This window comes from Lotus japonicus, chromosome 3, assembly GCF_012489685.1.
Source record: "Lotus japonicus ecotype B-129 chromosome 3, LjGifu_v1.2".
Lineage (NCBI taxonomy): Eukaryota > Viridiplantae > Streptophyta > Magnoliopsida > Fabales > Fabaceae > Lotus > Lotus japonicus.
In genome coordinates this window covers 16,829,446-16,845,261 of record NC_080043.1, presented here as the reverse complement: position 1 = coordinate 16,845,261, position 15,816 = coordinate 16,829,446, and the positions used below count along the sequence as shown (strand labels likewise).

General features: G+C 35.8%; 1 protein-coding gene across 1 annotated transcript; it reads left to right on the top strand.

Moving 5' to 3' along the window:
• Window positions 1–9,733: 9,733 nt before the first annotated feature.
• LOC130749239 (zinc transporter 1) lies at window positions 9,734–11,954 on the top strand. Its single transcript, XM_057602561.1, has 3 exons — window positions 9,734–10,526; window positions 10,718–10,867; window positions 11,608–11,954. The coding sequence occupies exons 1-3, from the start codon at window positions 9,903–9,905 to the stop codon at window positions 11,911–11,913; spliced, it is 1,080 nt and encodes a 359-aa protein (XP_057458544.1). The 5' UTR covers window positions 9,734–9,902; the 3' UTR covers window positions 11,914–11,954.
• Window positions 11,955–15,816: the final 3,862 nt, after the last annotated feature.

Below are 15,816 nucleotides of genomic sequence, written 5' to 3'. Positions count from 1 at the left end.
TTTGTTATAATGAGAGAGTGGGAGTGAGAGTGACCGCCGGTGGCTGCCGAATACTATTGGCGGTGTCAGATCCGACGATGAAAGAAGAGGTGGAGGCTCTGGGTGGTGGTGGGCTCGCCGGAATGGGAAGCAGCAAAGGGGGAGGGGAGAAGGAGAAGATGAGGATATTATTGTCTAAAGCAAAAATAAATTAAGGGTATTATTGTCATCACAGTGTAAAATTTTAAGTGTAGCACCGTGAGTCAGTATTTAACTGACCCACCGAAGACTTCGTCAGAAATTTGCCAAGGAAAGTTTTGGACGATTTCTTTTTGTTGAAATCGTACGTACTCAGCTAAAGAAGTTGCAAAGGAAAGATGGTAGATTGGTAATATTACATAATATTTTGTTGAAAACAATTGGAAAAGATTGCATGATAATACTATCAAAAAAGAAGCGTGCTTTAACTTTCTGCGATAACTGGTTAGTATATTCAAGGGAAGACGCTTTATACAATGGGCATGAAGTGTGAGATGTTGATAGAGTAGAGACATAATATCGACATTTTAACCTAAAGAAGACTGTTGTACGAGCAAATCCTAGGTTGATTTGCATTAGTTAAGGGTTGGCATGACAACATAGTGTCCACACAACTTGTGTTCTTTGTTTTTTAGGTACGACGTCTTTTCCCACTTTGAATGCACATCCTTCCTTTGCATGACCACATTTTCTTTACTTTTCTGACACCATCTCACTGGATTCATCCCAAATGACTTAAATGCCCTTTGGTGCTATAAAATGCTCTTGCCCTGCCTTCCAAGGGCGATGCTAATGATTCAAATAAGTAAATTCCTGCAACCCAAATCCTACAACGACGCACATGCATGCATAAATTCTCAATTCACTTTGCAATTTTGAATACATTCTTTTTAATTAGTTTTAAAATTTGAGAGACCTTATAACTCTATCTCAAAAATTAGTTTAAGAGGTGATGATTGCATTTCCATATATAAAGGTTATGAGACTTTTAACCACTCTGTCACACCCAAACTGAACATCTGAAGTGTGAAATATGCAATAATGAACATGTGCAAGTTATCCATATACAGGCAGTTTCCACTAGACGGATCTAGAATAGATTCTGATACCATATTTGAGTTATGGTGATCTAACTCTACTTTAAAGCTAGCTCAAGAAATGAAAATTGTATTTCCACAATATAATGACCATTTTGATTTTATCTCTTGTCAATGTAAACTTCTCAACAATTAGAGCAAAATTGAATATCCACCCCACATCTACATATACACTACTCCGGATCACGTATCTCCAAAAATACCCTTCGAATTTTATTTAGCTTCCATAATCTAAATAGGATAGCTATTTTTTTTTTACATTCTGCAATCTAAATGCGAAAAGCACATAAATATACAAATTTCATTCCGCATACTCGTATTTACAGTAGACGAATAGAATATATTAGAGCATCTTTAATACTAGGTCCTTAATTCTTAGCATTATTTATGTACTGTCAAATGTACTTAAGCAACTCTTTGCAGATTTTGCTCCAACTATGAGTTCTTAGTTCTTAGCACTATTCATTTGGTCTCACAATACCGCTATTTATTCCGACGATGTTTTCTTTCATCAGCTTATGCAAAATGAGTAACTCTATTATGGAATAGAACCGAGAGGAATTGTGTCCATTTTCAGAATGTGAAGGTGAGTAGTACTGTTGGATCGTGATTACCTTTGAAGGTGAGCAACCAGCCTGCTTTCAATGCTTTTGTCAAGAGCCTACAGGTCCTGTGAAGTAATTGGAAGTTCCTGGTTTTTCACTTTGGGTGTTAGCTTTAGTTTCTTTTTTCCCTTGCTATTAAAAGTTACTGGCTGGTAGTTTTCTCTTCTTTTTTTCTTTTTCTTTCTTTGTAAATTTTGGTTTGAAGTACATCTAGTACTTCTTTCAATATATTAATTTTGCCTACCAAAAAAAATTACATTAATATTTTTTATTTTCGTATAATTTTGATTTAAATTTAAATGCTAATTCAATACTTAAATTAAATAATAGTTGATGAATGAGAGAAAAAAAAATTTTATGCTAAAAACTCAAAAAATAAAACTCCTTATATAAAAACGAGTTCTTATTTTTAAGAACTAAGAGCTTCATATCAGCCCCTGCTCCAACGGTTAAGAACTAAGTTCTTAATTCTTAGTTAAGGGGGAGTGATTGGAAAATTACATGTCGCAATCTTATCATTTACGGTATAACAAAATCTCATACCGCAATCTTATTTGCTGGAGAAGAGATCGAATGCAGGAGGGAGTGGTGTGAAGGCGGCATATATATGGTGATGAGGATCGAAGCAATCTTATCATTTAAGAATGAGTTGGTTTTAATTTAAAAAATGATGAATTTTTACTATCTAAAAAAATGAGATTACTTTTTAAAGATTTAAAAAAGTTATAATCTCTTTAAAAAAATCATAATCTGATTTGTGTTTGTGTTTGGTTTAAATTTAATTATATTACAAAACCCTTTTTCCAGCCCTGCACAGACTTAACATTAGTTAATCAAAAGTTCGGGCATGGTTTCCTAATACCTAACGGCCTATAAGCCATCCCAACTTTTTTTATCAGCCAAATTAATTAATAATAGGGGGCACAAGATTGGCTCAACCTATTATAAAATGAAATACTCCTTATTAAGCCAACCAATTAGTGTTATATTCCTACTGAAACCAATTCACCCCACCAACACTTATCTAGCCGAACAACTACTGCAGGGCTATTACGAGTCATTCCACCTATTATATTGCAACATATCACATGTCATCCATCCCTCAGTTTCCACTTCAACTTTTTACTTTTTTTAACAAATTGGCAATAATAAACTTTTAAAATTTTAATTTTTAACTTTTTTAAAAACTAATATTATTGATATTTTTTTTTTGAAAATATCTTATTGATAATTGACAGTGAATCAATTTAAAAATCTCAATTGATTTAATATTAATAAGTGCAGTGGTACTATACTCAGAGTGACCATAAACTGGTTGATGTGCTATATATACACTGTGAAATTCACAATATAAGTAAATTACATCAAATTTAAAATCACCGTTTTCAAAAAAAAATTATGGTACTTTTATATATTTAATTGAGCAATATTTTTGGTGAACAGGAAATTAATTGAGCAATATTTAAATTAGTTGAGAAAATTTATTATTTCAAAATGGGGGTGGGGGGTGGTGGGATGCCCCCACAAAAATCTAAAGTTTCCTTTATAATATTTTATGTTGGATCGTCTAAATGACATATGAGAAAGTTTGGGTTAAAAAATTCATCGTCCATCACATTAAGATAAGTGCATTAAAATTTGAAAAAATATACGAATAATGTGAAAAAAAAATTATTTACCAAAAAAGGGTTAAAAAATCTTATTTACCAAACTGGTGTGTTTTTGGTGAAAAAACCACGGACATTGGGCCCTTGATAAAAATCGTGGCCTAAAGTAGGGAAAGGCCACAGTTTTCCAATGTGTGGCCTAAACACAGGTTCTTGCCACGGTTACAGAAGTGTCTGACTTTCGTCCATCAGTTTGATAGGTAGTGTGTATAAATTGATTGCAAAACATTTGGCGGCAAGGATGCAGAAGACTCAAAAATCAGTTTGCTTTTACTTCAAGGTGTGCAGATTGTATTCTTATTGTAAATGAGGAGGTGGACTGAATGACGAGAATGAAGAGTGGGGGTTTCTTGTTGAAATTATATTTTGCAAGGGCTTATGATAATGTTGATCGGGGCTCTTTGCTTAACATGGATACTTGTATCCATTGTTGTATCTCTATAGCAACTTTGGTGGTGCCTGTGAATGGTTCACTTACAACAACGTTAGTAAGAAGAAACTCACTGATATTGATGGTCCAGCTCTATACTCCAATCTACCCAACAACCTCAACTACTGAAGATAGCAAGGCAGAGCTCATTCAACAAAGACATCCCAACCTATGTTATATGGAATATCGACCTTGATCAAGAGCATCCAACGCGATTCATCATAGTTATCAAGTCGATTCTAGAAAAGGATTGAAAGCAATCAAATGTTTCTCCGCTCTATCCTATACAACTCGAGATAAATTGATTCTACTGTATATCTTTATACATCTCATAAGTTTGTATGAACAAAACTCCCCTTTGTAATCAATTCTTATGTATATGCCTGAAGAGGCATGAACAATAATACTAGTTGAGCCTGAAGAGACTTGATAAAGAATACTCAACAATGCATAGATAGGCAGGAAAAAGAATACTCCACATGCTTGGAGAGGTAGGAAAAAGAATACTGTAACGCCCCGAATTTCGGGTGTCACTTTAGTAACCTATCAAAGTAAATATGCAATATTTTCCAAACGAATGTATAAACACGAGTATTATTTTTTTTTCTTTTCGAAGTGTATTTCCAAAACATGTCATGCATACTCCCAACTACAAAGCCTAACCAATAGAAACAACTCAACAAAACTATTATGCAATGACACCATGAATCCGACATACTCCTTACGATCTCCACATCGGGGAACCGCAGGAAAGCAATGCATCGGAACCTACCTGAAACTTCAAATATAAATTCCTAAAATCTTTATGCAAACTTAACCCAATAACGGTAATCTCTCTAACCCAAGGCTCTAGCCTTAAACCAGACTCTACTCGTCGAGTACTCCACTATCCTTCAAGTCCTCATCTCTACTTGCACAAAGGTTAAGCTCCTTCGAAGATTCTCCATCGCCTAATAGCGTTAAGCGCCCAAACAACAAATAACCAACAGAAAGGGTTAACTCCATGCAATTACCACGTAGAAAAGAGAAAAGCATGTTATTCAAATTTAAGTGCATATCATGGCACATAAACTAGCAACTTATTTCAAGATAAATGACAACATATATCCAACAACATGAAATCAAATCATATAACAGCAAAATCAACGATATGAATTTAACTCAGATATCAACAACTTAGCAACATAGATACCACAAACAGATAAGCTAACAATATAATCAAAGATAGATATCAATAGAAGCAGCAACATAGAATTAAACCAGATATAAACAACCTCAACAACATAGAATCAACTCATATGACAATAACCTCAAATCAGATATCAACAACCTTAAAAATATACATCAAATCAGATATCAACAACTTCAACAATATACATCAAATCAGATATCAATCAAAACATCAGACGCAAATATTATTGCCCTATAATGCAACTATATGCTGCAACCAAAATGGATCGATCAATAATGTCTCGCAAGACGGGATAGAGCGAGGAACGGACTCCCCTGAACTATCACCAAATATCGCCCATGAAAGACGGGACAGACGGAGAACGAACTCCCCTGAATGCCCACTTAATAACGCCCATGAAAGACGGGACAATCATGTGAAAATATCCACTCCACTGCCACTTAATAACGCCCATGAAAGACGGGACAGACGGAGAACGGACTCCCCTAAATGTCACTTTATAACGCCTCGAAAGACGGGACAATCCCGTGGGACAAACCCACCTCATCGCGACTTCAAGCAAACCAAAACATTTCATCCAACTCAGTAGTCACTCAAACAACAATCCCAAATTCCATAATCAAATCAAGATAATCACATGTTATTCATTTTATCGACAAACATAAATCAATTCAATGCATACCAGATCAGTTCAATGACAGAAACCAGTAAACGGCCGAAGCCTCTCAGAAAACGGAGACACACGTCTCAATAAAATCACTCGGCCAAAGCCTTCATAAAACATTTAGCACAAGCCTCAGAAACAGTCAACATAAGCAAGCATACAACATTGAAAGCATACCAACATTTCAATCAATTGTCAATCAAGTTTAAACAGCTTCATCTCAAACGCATGCAGTGCGATAAAAGCATGCAAGACTCAAAGACGCGCTAAAACTGAGTTACCCTTACCTTAGCCAATTTCTCCATCCAAGCTCAACATCCCAGTCCAATCCAAAGTAAAGCTCCCGAACTTAGCAAGTTCCCCGGACGTCATCCTCAGTTGTGAAACCTCACCAATTGCTCCAAAATCTCTTTCCTCAGCTCAACTCGTTTCAAACCTTAAGCAAAGTATCATTGCTTAGTCGCTAAGAAACAAAACAACTAATAACACTATCAAAACCCGAAAAGAAGCTTTCGAAGCTCTAGAGTTCGACATTTAGGCACGAATGGACAATAAGACAGATTTTCGCTAAAATGCGCATAACTCGAGCTACAGAACTCGGAATGACACGAAACCAACGCCAAAATTTCGACAATTGAAAGAGATACGCAATGGCTCAGGTCATAGAGACCCAAAAATTATTTTTGGACACGGTACCCTAACAAACAGGTTTCGGCCACTTTAGAAAATAGGGTTTCCGAACTTTTTCTTCGATCTAAATCAATTCCTAGGTATTCTTAGGCGATATCTAGGCCAGGGAAACTCTCAGAAAAATTATCGGGTCGAAAACTGTCGCAGGGGTATTTTGGTAAATATTTTTAGCTCGGAAACTCAAAATCAGAATTTCGAAAAACAAATTAGATGGGGTCGATACCAACGACGATTATGACGACTAATCCTACTGACGCTAAGCTCAGTCGAGAGTTTTTGACTCAAAAAGAGGAACCTCAGCATAAAATGGGTTTTTAGTCAGTTTTTCAGATCTACGGCGACTCGGTGAAAATCCGAACGATCCAACAGTGATTATAGCATGTTGGGTTGCAGTAGAAGATAGTTGGAAAGAAAAATCGAGGTAATCAGACATTTTTACAAAAAGCTCTAAACTTTGAGCACAAAAATAGCTAGAATAAGCCGACAGAAAGCAGAAATAGAAGTAAGATTAAGCATCCTTACCTCTGTGCCTACGCGTAGCTTCTGAAATCAGGACGATCGGGCAAGAATCGGAAAAAGCTCTGCACCCCTCTCTTTCTCTCTCTAACTCTCGGCCACTTTGGGAGAAAATGAGATATTTTCTCATTTTTTTCCCTTTTTATAGTAGAGGGGAAAATCCGAAAAATCGATATTTTGCGGTTCCGGTCGTTTTGGTACTTTCGTCTGCTGATAAAAATTGAGTATTCGGCGACAGAATGTTGAAACTCAAATCAAGGTTCATTTAATTGAGGAAAACGTCTCAAAGACGGTGTGAGTCGATTTATGCCGAAAAACTACTTTTTGCAGTCGACGTCGGATGAGGAAACTTCCTTCAGGAAAAAAATCACAAACGTCGAAAGAAATGAGGCAACGCGGATGGAAACTTCGTTAGAAGCTCCGAATAGAACAACCCTTCATTCAAGGTCTTAGTTAAAGTTCCCGAGACGTTAAAGTCTGGCTTCGGCGGACTTCCGGGAAGCGAAACCTAACAAGCGTACAGTCCAGGGTTTCGTATCGGAAAGCTAGTCATGGGAAAAATACTCAGAGGTTCTTATTCTCTCTTTAATTCTAAAATTCTCTTAAACAATGCTCTAGGAGCGGATATAGCCTTTTTCGGACAGTCTCGACCTTAGTCGGGTGCGAATATGGCTCGTGCTATCAATCAAAATGACTAAAGTGTCATCCTTAAACATACTGCGAACTTTCGTCTTCATAACGTTAATCCAAACATTAAACACGAGTCAAGTTCCTCTCACGCTGACACAAAATCCTATGCGTGAGTTGGAAATTAATTATTTATTTAATTCTAAAATTCTAGGTCTTACAAATACTCCATATGACTGAAGAGGTAGGAGAAAGAATACTTGTTGCCTGTAGAGATAATGTTTCAAAGAATACTCAACAATGCCTGGAGAGGTATAGGATAAAGAATACTCCATGTGCCTAAAGAGGCTCGTACAATAATACTTGTAAGGAGAAGTCCTTATACTCAATAGTAGAAATCTTGGCAGTTGCCAAGGACTGGATGTAGCCTACTGATATAGGGTGAACAAGGATAAAAGACTTGTGTGCATTGTCCGCTGCCTAACTCTTTATTTACTTACCTGCACAACTCTATCTAGTCTAAGAGCTTAAACAAAGTTCTCTACCTGCGTAGTCCAGTTGAATCTAGTCAATCACGATCGAATTACATGGACACAATCCAACCCCCTTGTGGTGTAACCATGGTCTTTTTACCCTTCACAAGGGTGCTCGTCAAGAACCATGTTGTTGCGCCACCGCCAAGCACCCCCAAAGGCCAGGTATGAATTTCAATGCATTTTGGCCACAAGACTTTTGCACCACCCACTCCTTTAAATCGCCATTCCTGAAATGGGTCTAAGACCACGCACCCAACCTCCCCCACGACTCACTGGAATGAGGGCAGTCTCGCAACCAATGGACGTCCTCTTCGCTACCATGAGAACACCTGGTTCACGATGAAGAGGAAGCCAACTGACAACGAAACCTCTTTGCATTGACAGGGAGAGAATCATTCACCACCAACCACACAAACATGCGAATTTTCTCTGGGACCTGAAGCTTCCAAATCCACTTCCACTCCTCCGTCCTGCCAGCCACACCATGTCGATTCAACTTACATTAAAGGAGTATAAGAAATGTGGACGAAAGGAAGTCGATTCTCTAGCTGGCCTGACCCGGTCCAATCTGAATACCACACTGAATTTCTTGTGTCCCTAAACCTGAACTTGAAGTTATCATGAAGTTGATCCCTCGCTTTGAGGATCCCACGCTAGACCAGAGAAGTATTATGTCGAGGCAAGGCACTCAACACTAACGCTCCTTGCAGGTATTTATGCTCGAACATCCTGTCCCAGAGTTTGTGAGAGTTATGCAACATATTCCAAACCGCATTCCCCATTAACGCAGTATTAAACTCACACATCTTCTTCACACCCAAACTTCCATACCCTTTATCCTTCATCACTATGTCCCAATTTATAAGATGGCATTCCCGTTCCCGCTATTGTTGGACCAAATAAACCCCTTATGTATAATAACTAAATAAAATTTGTGATAATTTAAATTAAAAAGAAATTCCTACTTATAGTATAGATAATAGAGAATACAATGACCCTAAAGATCATACACTTCAATTACTTGAACCACCCGATAACTTGTTATCAATTAGAGGATAATTGACAAAAGAATATAAAGGAATAACTTATTATTCCATTTAATTCAATTAACTTTATATTCTACATATGTAGTTAATTTTTTCAATATTAAAATCTATGAATCATTATAAACAAAATTCAAACACCAGATTGATAACATAAGTGAGATTTGACACTCTAGCGACATCGGGACATGTGGGTTTGTAGCGGTTGTTTGACCCCATAATGTGGGCTCGATAAAAACTAATATGTAAGGTTTCAAACAAGAACCGCCACAATTATTTTTCATGTTTTTTTAAAAACACATGTAGATTGTGAGCGCTAAAAAGCAACACAAACCTATATGTTACTATGGTGTTAGATCCTTGCGTGTAAAATTCATATTTAATTTAGTTTTAGTTTAAACATGCAATCATTAGATTAGAAACTTCTCTCGAGCTGATTTTTCTTAATTAATCTTTTTTTATCACATTATATCATTTATATTTTTTTTTGTCTTTCTACAGATATTTTTCCTAATTGATATCCCCAAATGATATTTACCAAGCATTTTCCAAATTGAGAGGAGTTTGTATCCTTTTGCTACATTCGATTTGGTGCAATAAGCTGTTAAAGATGCTCACATTTTGAGCCACTGAGAGTGGCTTTTTATTTTCTCTGCTTTTGTCTTTGAACATAGTCAATGCATGAACTTTGCCCTCTTTTAAATAACAATCCTAGAACCTCTTCTCATATACTCACAGCCCCAACCAACGGTTCCTAGTTTTATACCATCCTTTCTCTCCATCATTCTATTGGCCACCTCAAATTTCCAACACAATCATGAACTTTCAAGCTTCTTCTTTCACTACCTTAAAGCTGTTCTGTTTTCTTTCTATACTCTTCTCAACTCTGGCCTCAGGTGATGAAATTACATGTGAAACAGTAGGAGCCACACAGAGTAATAATAACAGTGAAGCTTTCCATTACAAAATTGGGTCAATTGCTTCTGTGCTAGTTGCTGGTGCTCTTGGTGTGATTCTCCCATTGTTGGGAAACAAAATCCCACCTCTGAATCCCAAAAATGACATCTTTTTCATGGTGAAAGCGTTTGCAGCAGGGGTGATTTTAGCAACTGGGTTCATCCACATACTACCAGATGCATTTGAAAGCTTGACATCACCATGCCTTAAGGACAATCCATGGGGGAAGTTTCCTTTCGCTGGTTTTGTTGCCATGTTATCCTCTATTGGAACCTTGATGGTGGATTCTTTTGCAACTGGGTATTACCAAAGGCAACATTTTAATCTTTCAAAGCCAGTTCCTGCAGATGAAGAATTGGGAGATAAACATGCTGGTCACATGCATGTTCATACACATGCCACACATGGTCATGCTCATGGATCCACTAACCCTTCTGGGGATGCTGTAACATCTGAATTAATTCGGCAACGCATCATATCTCGAGTAAGATCAATGACCACATGTTTGTATCGGTTTCTATTTTCTGAGAATCAATTCTGAAACTCAGAAGCTAGTCACATGAACTTCTCATAATTGATTCTGAGTTTAGAATCAATTAGACACACTGGTGCTGTTTGTTTAGATTTGAATTGTGTGCCTTATCAATGTTCGGTTTGGGTTTGTGTCTGTGTCAGGTGCTTGAGCTAGGAATAGTGGTCCATTCAGTGATTATTGGCGTATCTTTGGGTACTGCACAAAGCATTGATACCATAAAGCCTCTTCTAGTGGCCTTGTCTTTCCATCAATTTTTTGAGGGGATGGGACTTGGAGGCTGCATATCTCAGGTATTGTAATCTGCAAATCTCATGCTTATTCGGCAAGATTCAATTTTCAGATTCTTTTAATCTAAACAATTTGTGGTCTTCATCGATAATATGACATCAAATCATATATGGTTTTAAGAAAAATAGTGAAAAAAGGAATTTTTTTTTTTTCAGATTTTTCAAGTCTTTTCTTATGTAAACCATCTGGTATCCGGTCACCTTTCAGATGTCGACTATTTCAGATTTGAGAATTAATTATAGTTAAGCCTCTTTATTTGTTCCCTCAAGGGGATTACGGGGGAAACCAAGAGTTTTTCTCATGCACTCAGTCTTCTGTGTTGTCAACCGAGCTACCTCTTGTGTTCTTTTTTTGAAGTCTAAACATTTGTGATCCTCTTATTATGTCATCAAACCATATATGGTTTTAGGTTGATGGTGAAAATAGGAAGTTGAATTCATTTTCTATTAAGGGAAAAGTTTCAAGTAGAAGAAAAAACAGAATTGCGTGTGGATGTATTCTGAGGAGTTTGGAAAGTAGGTTAGTTGTTTGCAAAATGTTGCCATGATGACAACATCCTCATATTAACTGCAAATGCAAATGAGCTAAAGTTTAGCACATGTGAAGAGAAAGACCAATCAGTCACTTTGATCTAAAGTTTTGGCACACTACATGACACAAATGAGTTATAAAGTTGGATAATAGATTAAATTAAAACTTTGTTAATGTGCTTTATGTGCTCATATTACTAAATTGTGAGCAGGCAAAGTTCGAATCAAGGGCTACTGCAATTATGGCAACTTTTTTCTCCTTAACAACACCAATTGGTATAGCAATTGGAATGGGAGTTTCAAGTGTGTACAAAGAGAATAGCCCAACTGCTTTAATTGTTGAAGGGGTTTTCAACTCTTCTTCAGCTGGAATTTTGATTTACATGGCATTAGTGGACCTTCTAGCAGCAGATTTTATGAATCCCAAGTTGCAGAACAATTTGAAGCTTCATGTAGGAGCAAATATCTCTCTTCTTCTAGGTGCAGCTTCTATGTCTGTATTGGCCAAATGGGCCTAAAGTTTTAGAGTTTCAGATTCTATTTAGGAGCTTTTGCTTTATTTTCTTCTTCTCCATCAGTATTTCGTTGTCTTTATATTCTTTTCGTAACACTATGCTAATGCTACATGACCATAATATCCGCCTAATAGGGGTCGTCCAAAAAAATATCTACAATAATTGATGATGGGGTACAGAATCGTAATATGTCCATTAAATATTCAAAAATCGTTTTTAATAAAATTAAGAGGAGTGCGGATGACACTCTTTTTCTTTTTTGGTACATCGGAAAGATAAATTGCACCCGCCAGGAATTGATTACTGGACCTCCCCTACCCAACTCATATGTCCTCAACTCCTACCATTTGAGTTATTCTACGTGGACCTGGATGACACTCTTTCTAGCACTCTTTAACATTTTCTCACATTAATTAGTTAGTTAAAACTCATGTATGTCATAGTAGAAAATCAATATAATTTTGTGGGTCTTATATGAGTTTTAACCAACTGTGTCAGAATAGGTCTAGTTTAACTGGTTCGATAAAAAATCAATCAAACAATTGATACAGTTGGAGGAAAAATGACAGGATTTCAGAATTGTTGAAAACTAGTAAAAACATATCGAACTAGGTTAGAATCGATGAAAATTGGACAAAACCATATTTCACTGGTGTGAACATCTCATATTTCATATTTTCATATTATACACTTTATTTTTAAATATAATAAATTTTATTTTATTTAGAGAAATATCTAATGTCAAGTTTTTTTTTGAAAACAATGTCAAGTTTTTTTTTTATTTTTTCTATTATTTTTTAATGTCAGACCCACCGCACATACTTGTATTATTTTTTATATTTTATCTTATAAGATCAATAAAATATTAATATGAACTAATAATTTTAATTTCACTTAATTTAATTTATTAAGATTTATGTCATAAAATTTACTATATTTTATAATGTTATAAATATATAATTATTACTTTATTCAAAATACATACACACACATATATATCTATCTATCTATCTATCTATCTATCTATCTATATCTATATCTATCTATCTATATCTATCTATATCTATCTATATCTATATATTATATAAAAGCAAAGTTTGGCAACAAGGAGGGTAAAATAGTCATGCAATATAACTATGACTCATGAATGAATATTTTACACTACAAAAAAAGTATTTTTTAGTGGCGGTCTTTTTTGCTGTTTGTGGCGGTTTATGACCGCCACTAAACGCTTACGTGGCGGTCAACGTGCCCGCCACCTTCTCGGATGCCACAACCGTATTTGTGGCGGTTTCTACCCGACCGCTGGTTTTTCATGCCACAACAATTCCTGGCGGTTTAAGACCGCCACAAAAGTCGCCACAAACTGTTTTAACAAGGCTTTGGTCCCTCACTTATCACGATTTTGCACTTTTTGTCCCCAATAATAAAATTAGCACTTTTAGTCCTCCACATTGCTTAATGTTTTGCAAAAATGATCCTTTTTGGGACTAAAACGGCAAAAGTGTGTAAATGTAAGGACTAGTTTTGCTAATTTTTTTCTGGAGGGACCAAAATTGTGATAAGTGAGGGACCAAAAGAGCTATTAAGCCTTTTAACAAAACGCATACTATGGGCTGAAATTCTTGTTCTTGTTTGCTTCAACAATTAAATTCTCTCTAAATCATATTACGATCAAAGGAATGCAGGGATATGACAATTAAGTTCTCTACTAAATCACAACATTATTAATTTCAGACACTATCTCTTCTATTTCTTTCCTTCAATTCTCTTTCTCTAGGACCAAATTTTCTAAGTACTAGTTGCATACCCATAACAAAGACCCTGTACCACAGCTAAGGCAAATAGGTCCTACTTTCTATATCTCATTTCCTCAATCACTTTCTTTGAGGTATACATCAACAGGAAATTACTATATATCTTACTATACCCCCTCTTTTTAGTCTTTCTTCTGGTTTTCTCAAGTACTTTCCTTTTCATCCTATATTCTCTTTGACTATAACTAGTTATAAACAGTGCATTTATCTTCGAGGCAGCACCTTACACTCTCTCCAACCATAATCTACCCCCAGCAACCAACCAAAAATCTAGTAGTTTTCATACAAACTATGCAAAATAATTGTAATTACAATTTTTCTCAATCAATATCTCAGATAAAACTAGCTGACACACCATTCAAAATATCTTTCTACAATGGGGTATAATGCACTGCAATTTTCTAAAAGCAACCTGCATTACCTGAGAATGGTATCAAACAAATTAGTTGCTTTCTGTTATTCAGCTGCTGCCACTTCTGCTTCATTTAGGTAGCTGCTGAAACTGAGTTAACTGGTTCCCTTGATGGTCAACAGGGTAGCTCCTGTCCAATATAACATCTAATAGAAGTCTTAAATCACTAGAACAACTAGGAAAAAAAAGCAGTTCTGTTAAAAAGGTTAACTAAGAGTATAAACAGAATCTGCATATCATTGAACCAAATAGTACCAAAAGAGGATATCCGGGAGTTTAATTCAGATCTAAGCCACAAATATGAAAACACAATATATAGATATTATAGACACAAACACACACCTATGAATAAGAACTTGAATCAGAGGCAGAGACTACAGAAAAAAAAAAAGATAAAATCATAAAATGATAATAGGTATCAGAGTAGTGTTATCTTGGCTAGAGGAAAGGCTTTGAACCTCATTCCACATCCCTTGTAGTTTTATCAATCATCCTTGTTTTAATAAAGATTCATTATACTAACTGGATCACAAACTCAATATTGCTGATGGCTGGCCACAAAGCTTTCACCTTTATAAGAAAGTTATGATCAGTTAATATTGATTAAAATGAAAGGCAAAATCATTGAGTTAAAAACTGAAATAGGAAGAAAAACAGGTTCAAATTACCAGGATTTTCTAGAATGAGGTCAGGACAAGGAGACACCTACACAGGAAAAGCACCTTGAAAGTATCAAACTGTAGAGTACTTTATGTTCCAGTAGGAAGCAATTGCCAATCACTTTCAATTCATCTTTAATTACAAATATAAAATAAAATAAAAATTTTAATTGAACTTGAAATGCTCAAAAAGTCAAAATAAATAACTAAGTTGTCCTCCACACATATTCAGGAAACTTCCAAGATGTTACACTATCACAAACCAGAGTATGCATCATATGGAAAGTATATTGTAAGGCATAGTAGTTATTTAAGCTCACCATGAAATAAAAGAATTGAAAGAGAGATTGTGCAGGTAGTGCTGCACAGGACAAAATAAAGAGACATAAGAGAAGGATAAAGTAGATTCAACTGGCAGAGAAAGATATGAGAATTCATAACTAGTTATTACATAGAAAGATAGAATCAAACAAGCACTATTATGCCAGTCTGTGAAAGCAACTATTGTTGTCTGATGCAGAAGCACATAGGACATGGAAAAAAATGTTGAATGATCCTCACATAGCAATATTGGTTAGAACTTACAGGTAGCATTGCAGACTTGGCACTCACAAGTCACAACAAGTACTCAAAAGTCCCAAAGGATAGAATACAACATTCAATTTGTCCAGAAGTGAAATTAGAGTTCAATGCTTACTTGCACATAACACCACCATCCATACTTGGTATATTTTATTAGCATCTTGTAAATCATAGCTTAGTTCCACAATGGATTTCATGATTATCACATACTTAATTATGGCAGGAATTTCTACTTATCTTTATGACAAGCATGTCAAGCATACTGTTTAATGAAGATTGATCCATGCTGGGTAGAAATTGTTCTTCACTTAGAATAGATAAAATCCTTAAAGCAAGTTCTGAGGTAATCAACTCCCTTCCATGCTGCCCAAAACTCTGAAAGACAAGAAATCATCTATCAAAAACACCAGAATAACCAATTTGAGATAACTATCCA

Bases quoted from the DNA above. Each gene is read 5' to 3' on its own strand.
- LOC130749239 (XM_057602561.1), top strand. From the start codon at position 9,903: ATGAACTTTCAAGCTTCTTCTTTCACTACCTTAAAGCTGTTCTGTTTT. The intron at 10,527-10,717 runs GTAAGATCAATG...TGTCTGTGTCAG, and splicing joins GGCAACGCATCATATCTCGA to GTGCTTGAGCTAGGAATAGT. The intron at 10,868-11,607 runs GTATTGTAATCT...AATTGTGAGCAG, and splicing joins TTGGAGGCTGCATATCTCAG to GCAAAGTTCGAATCAAGGGC.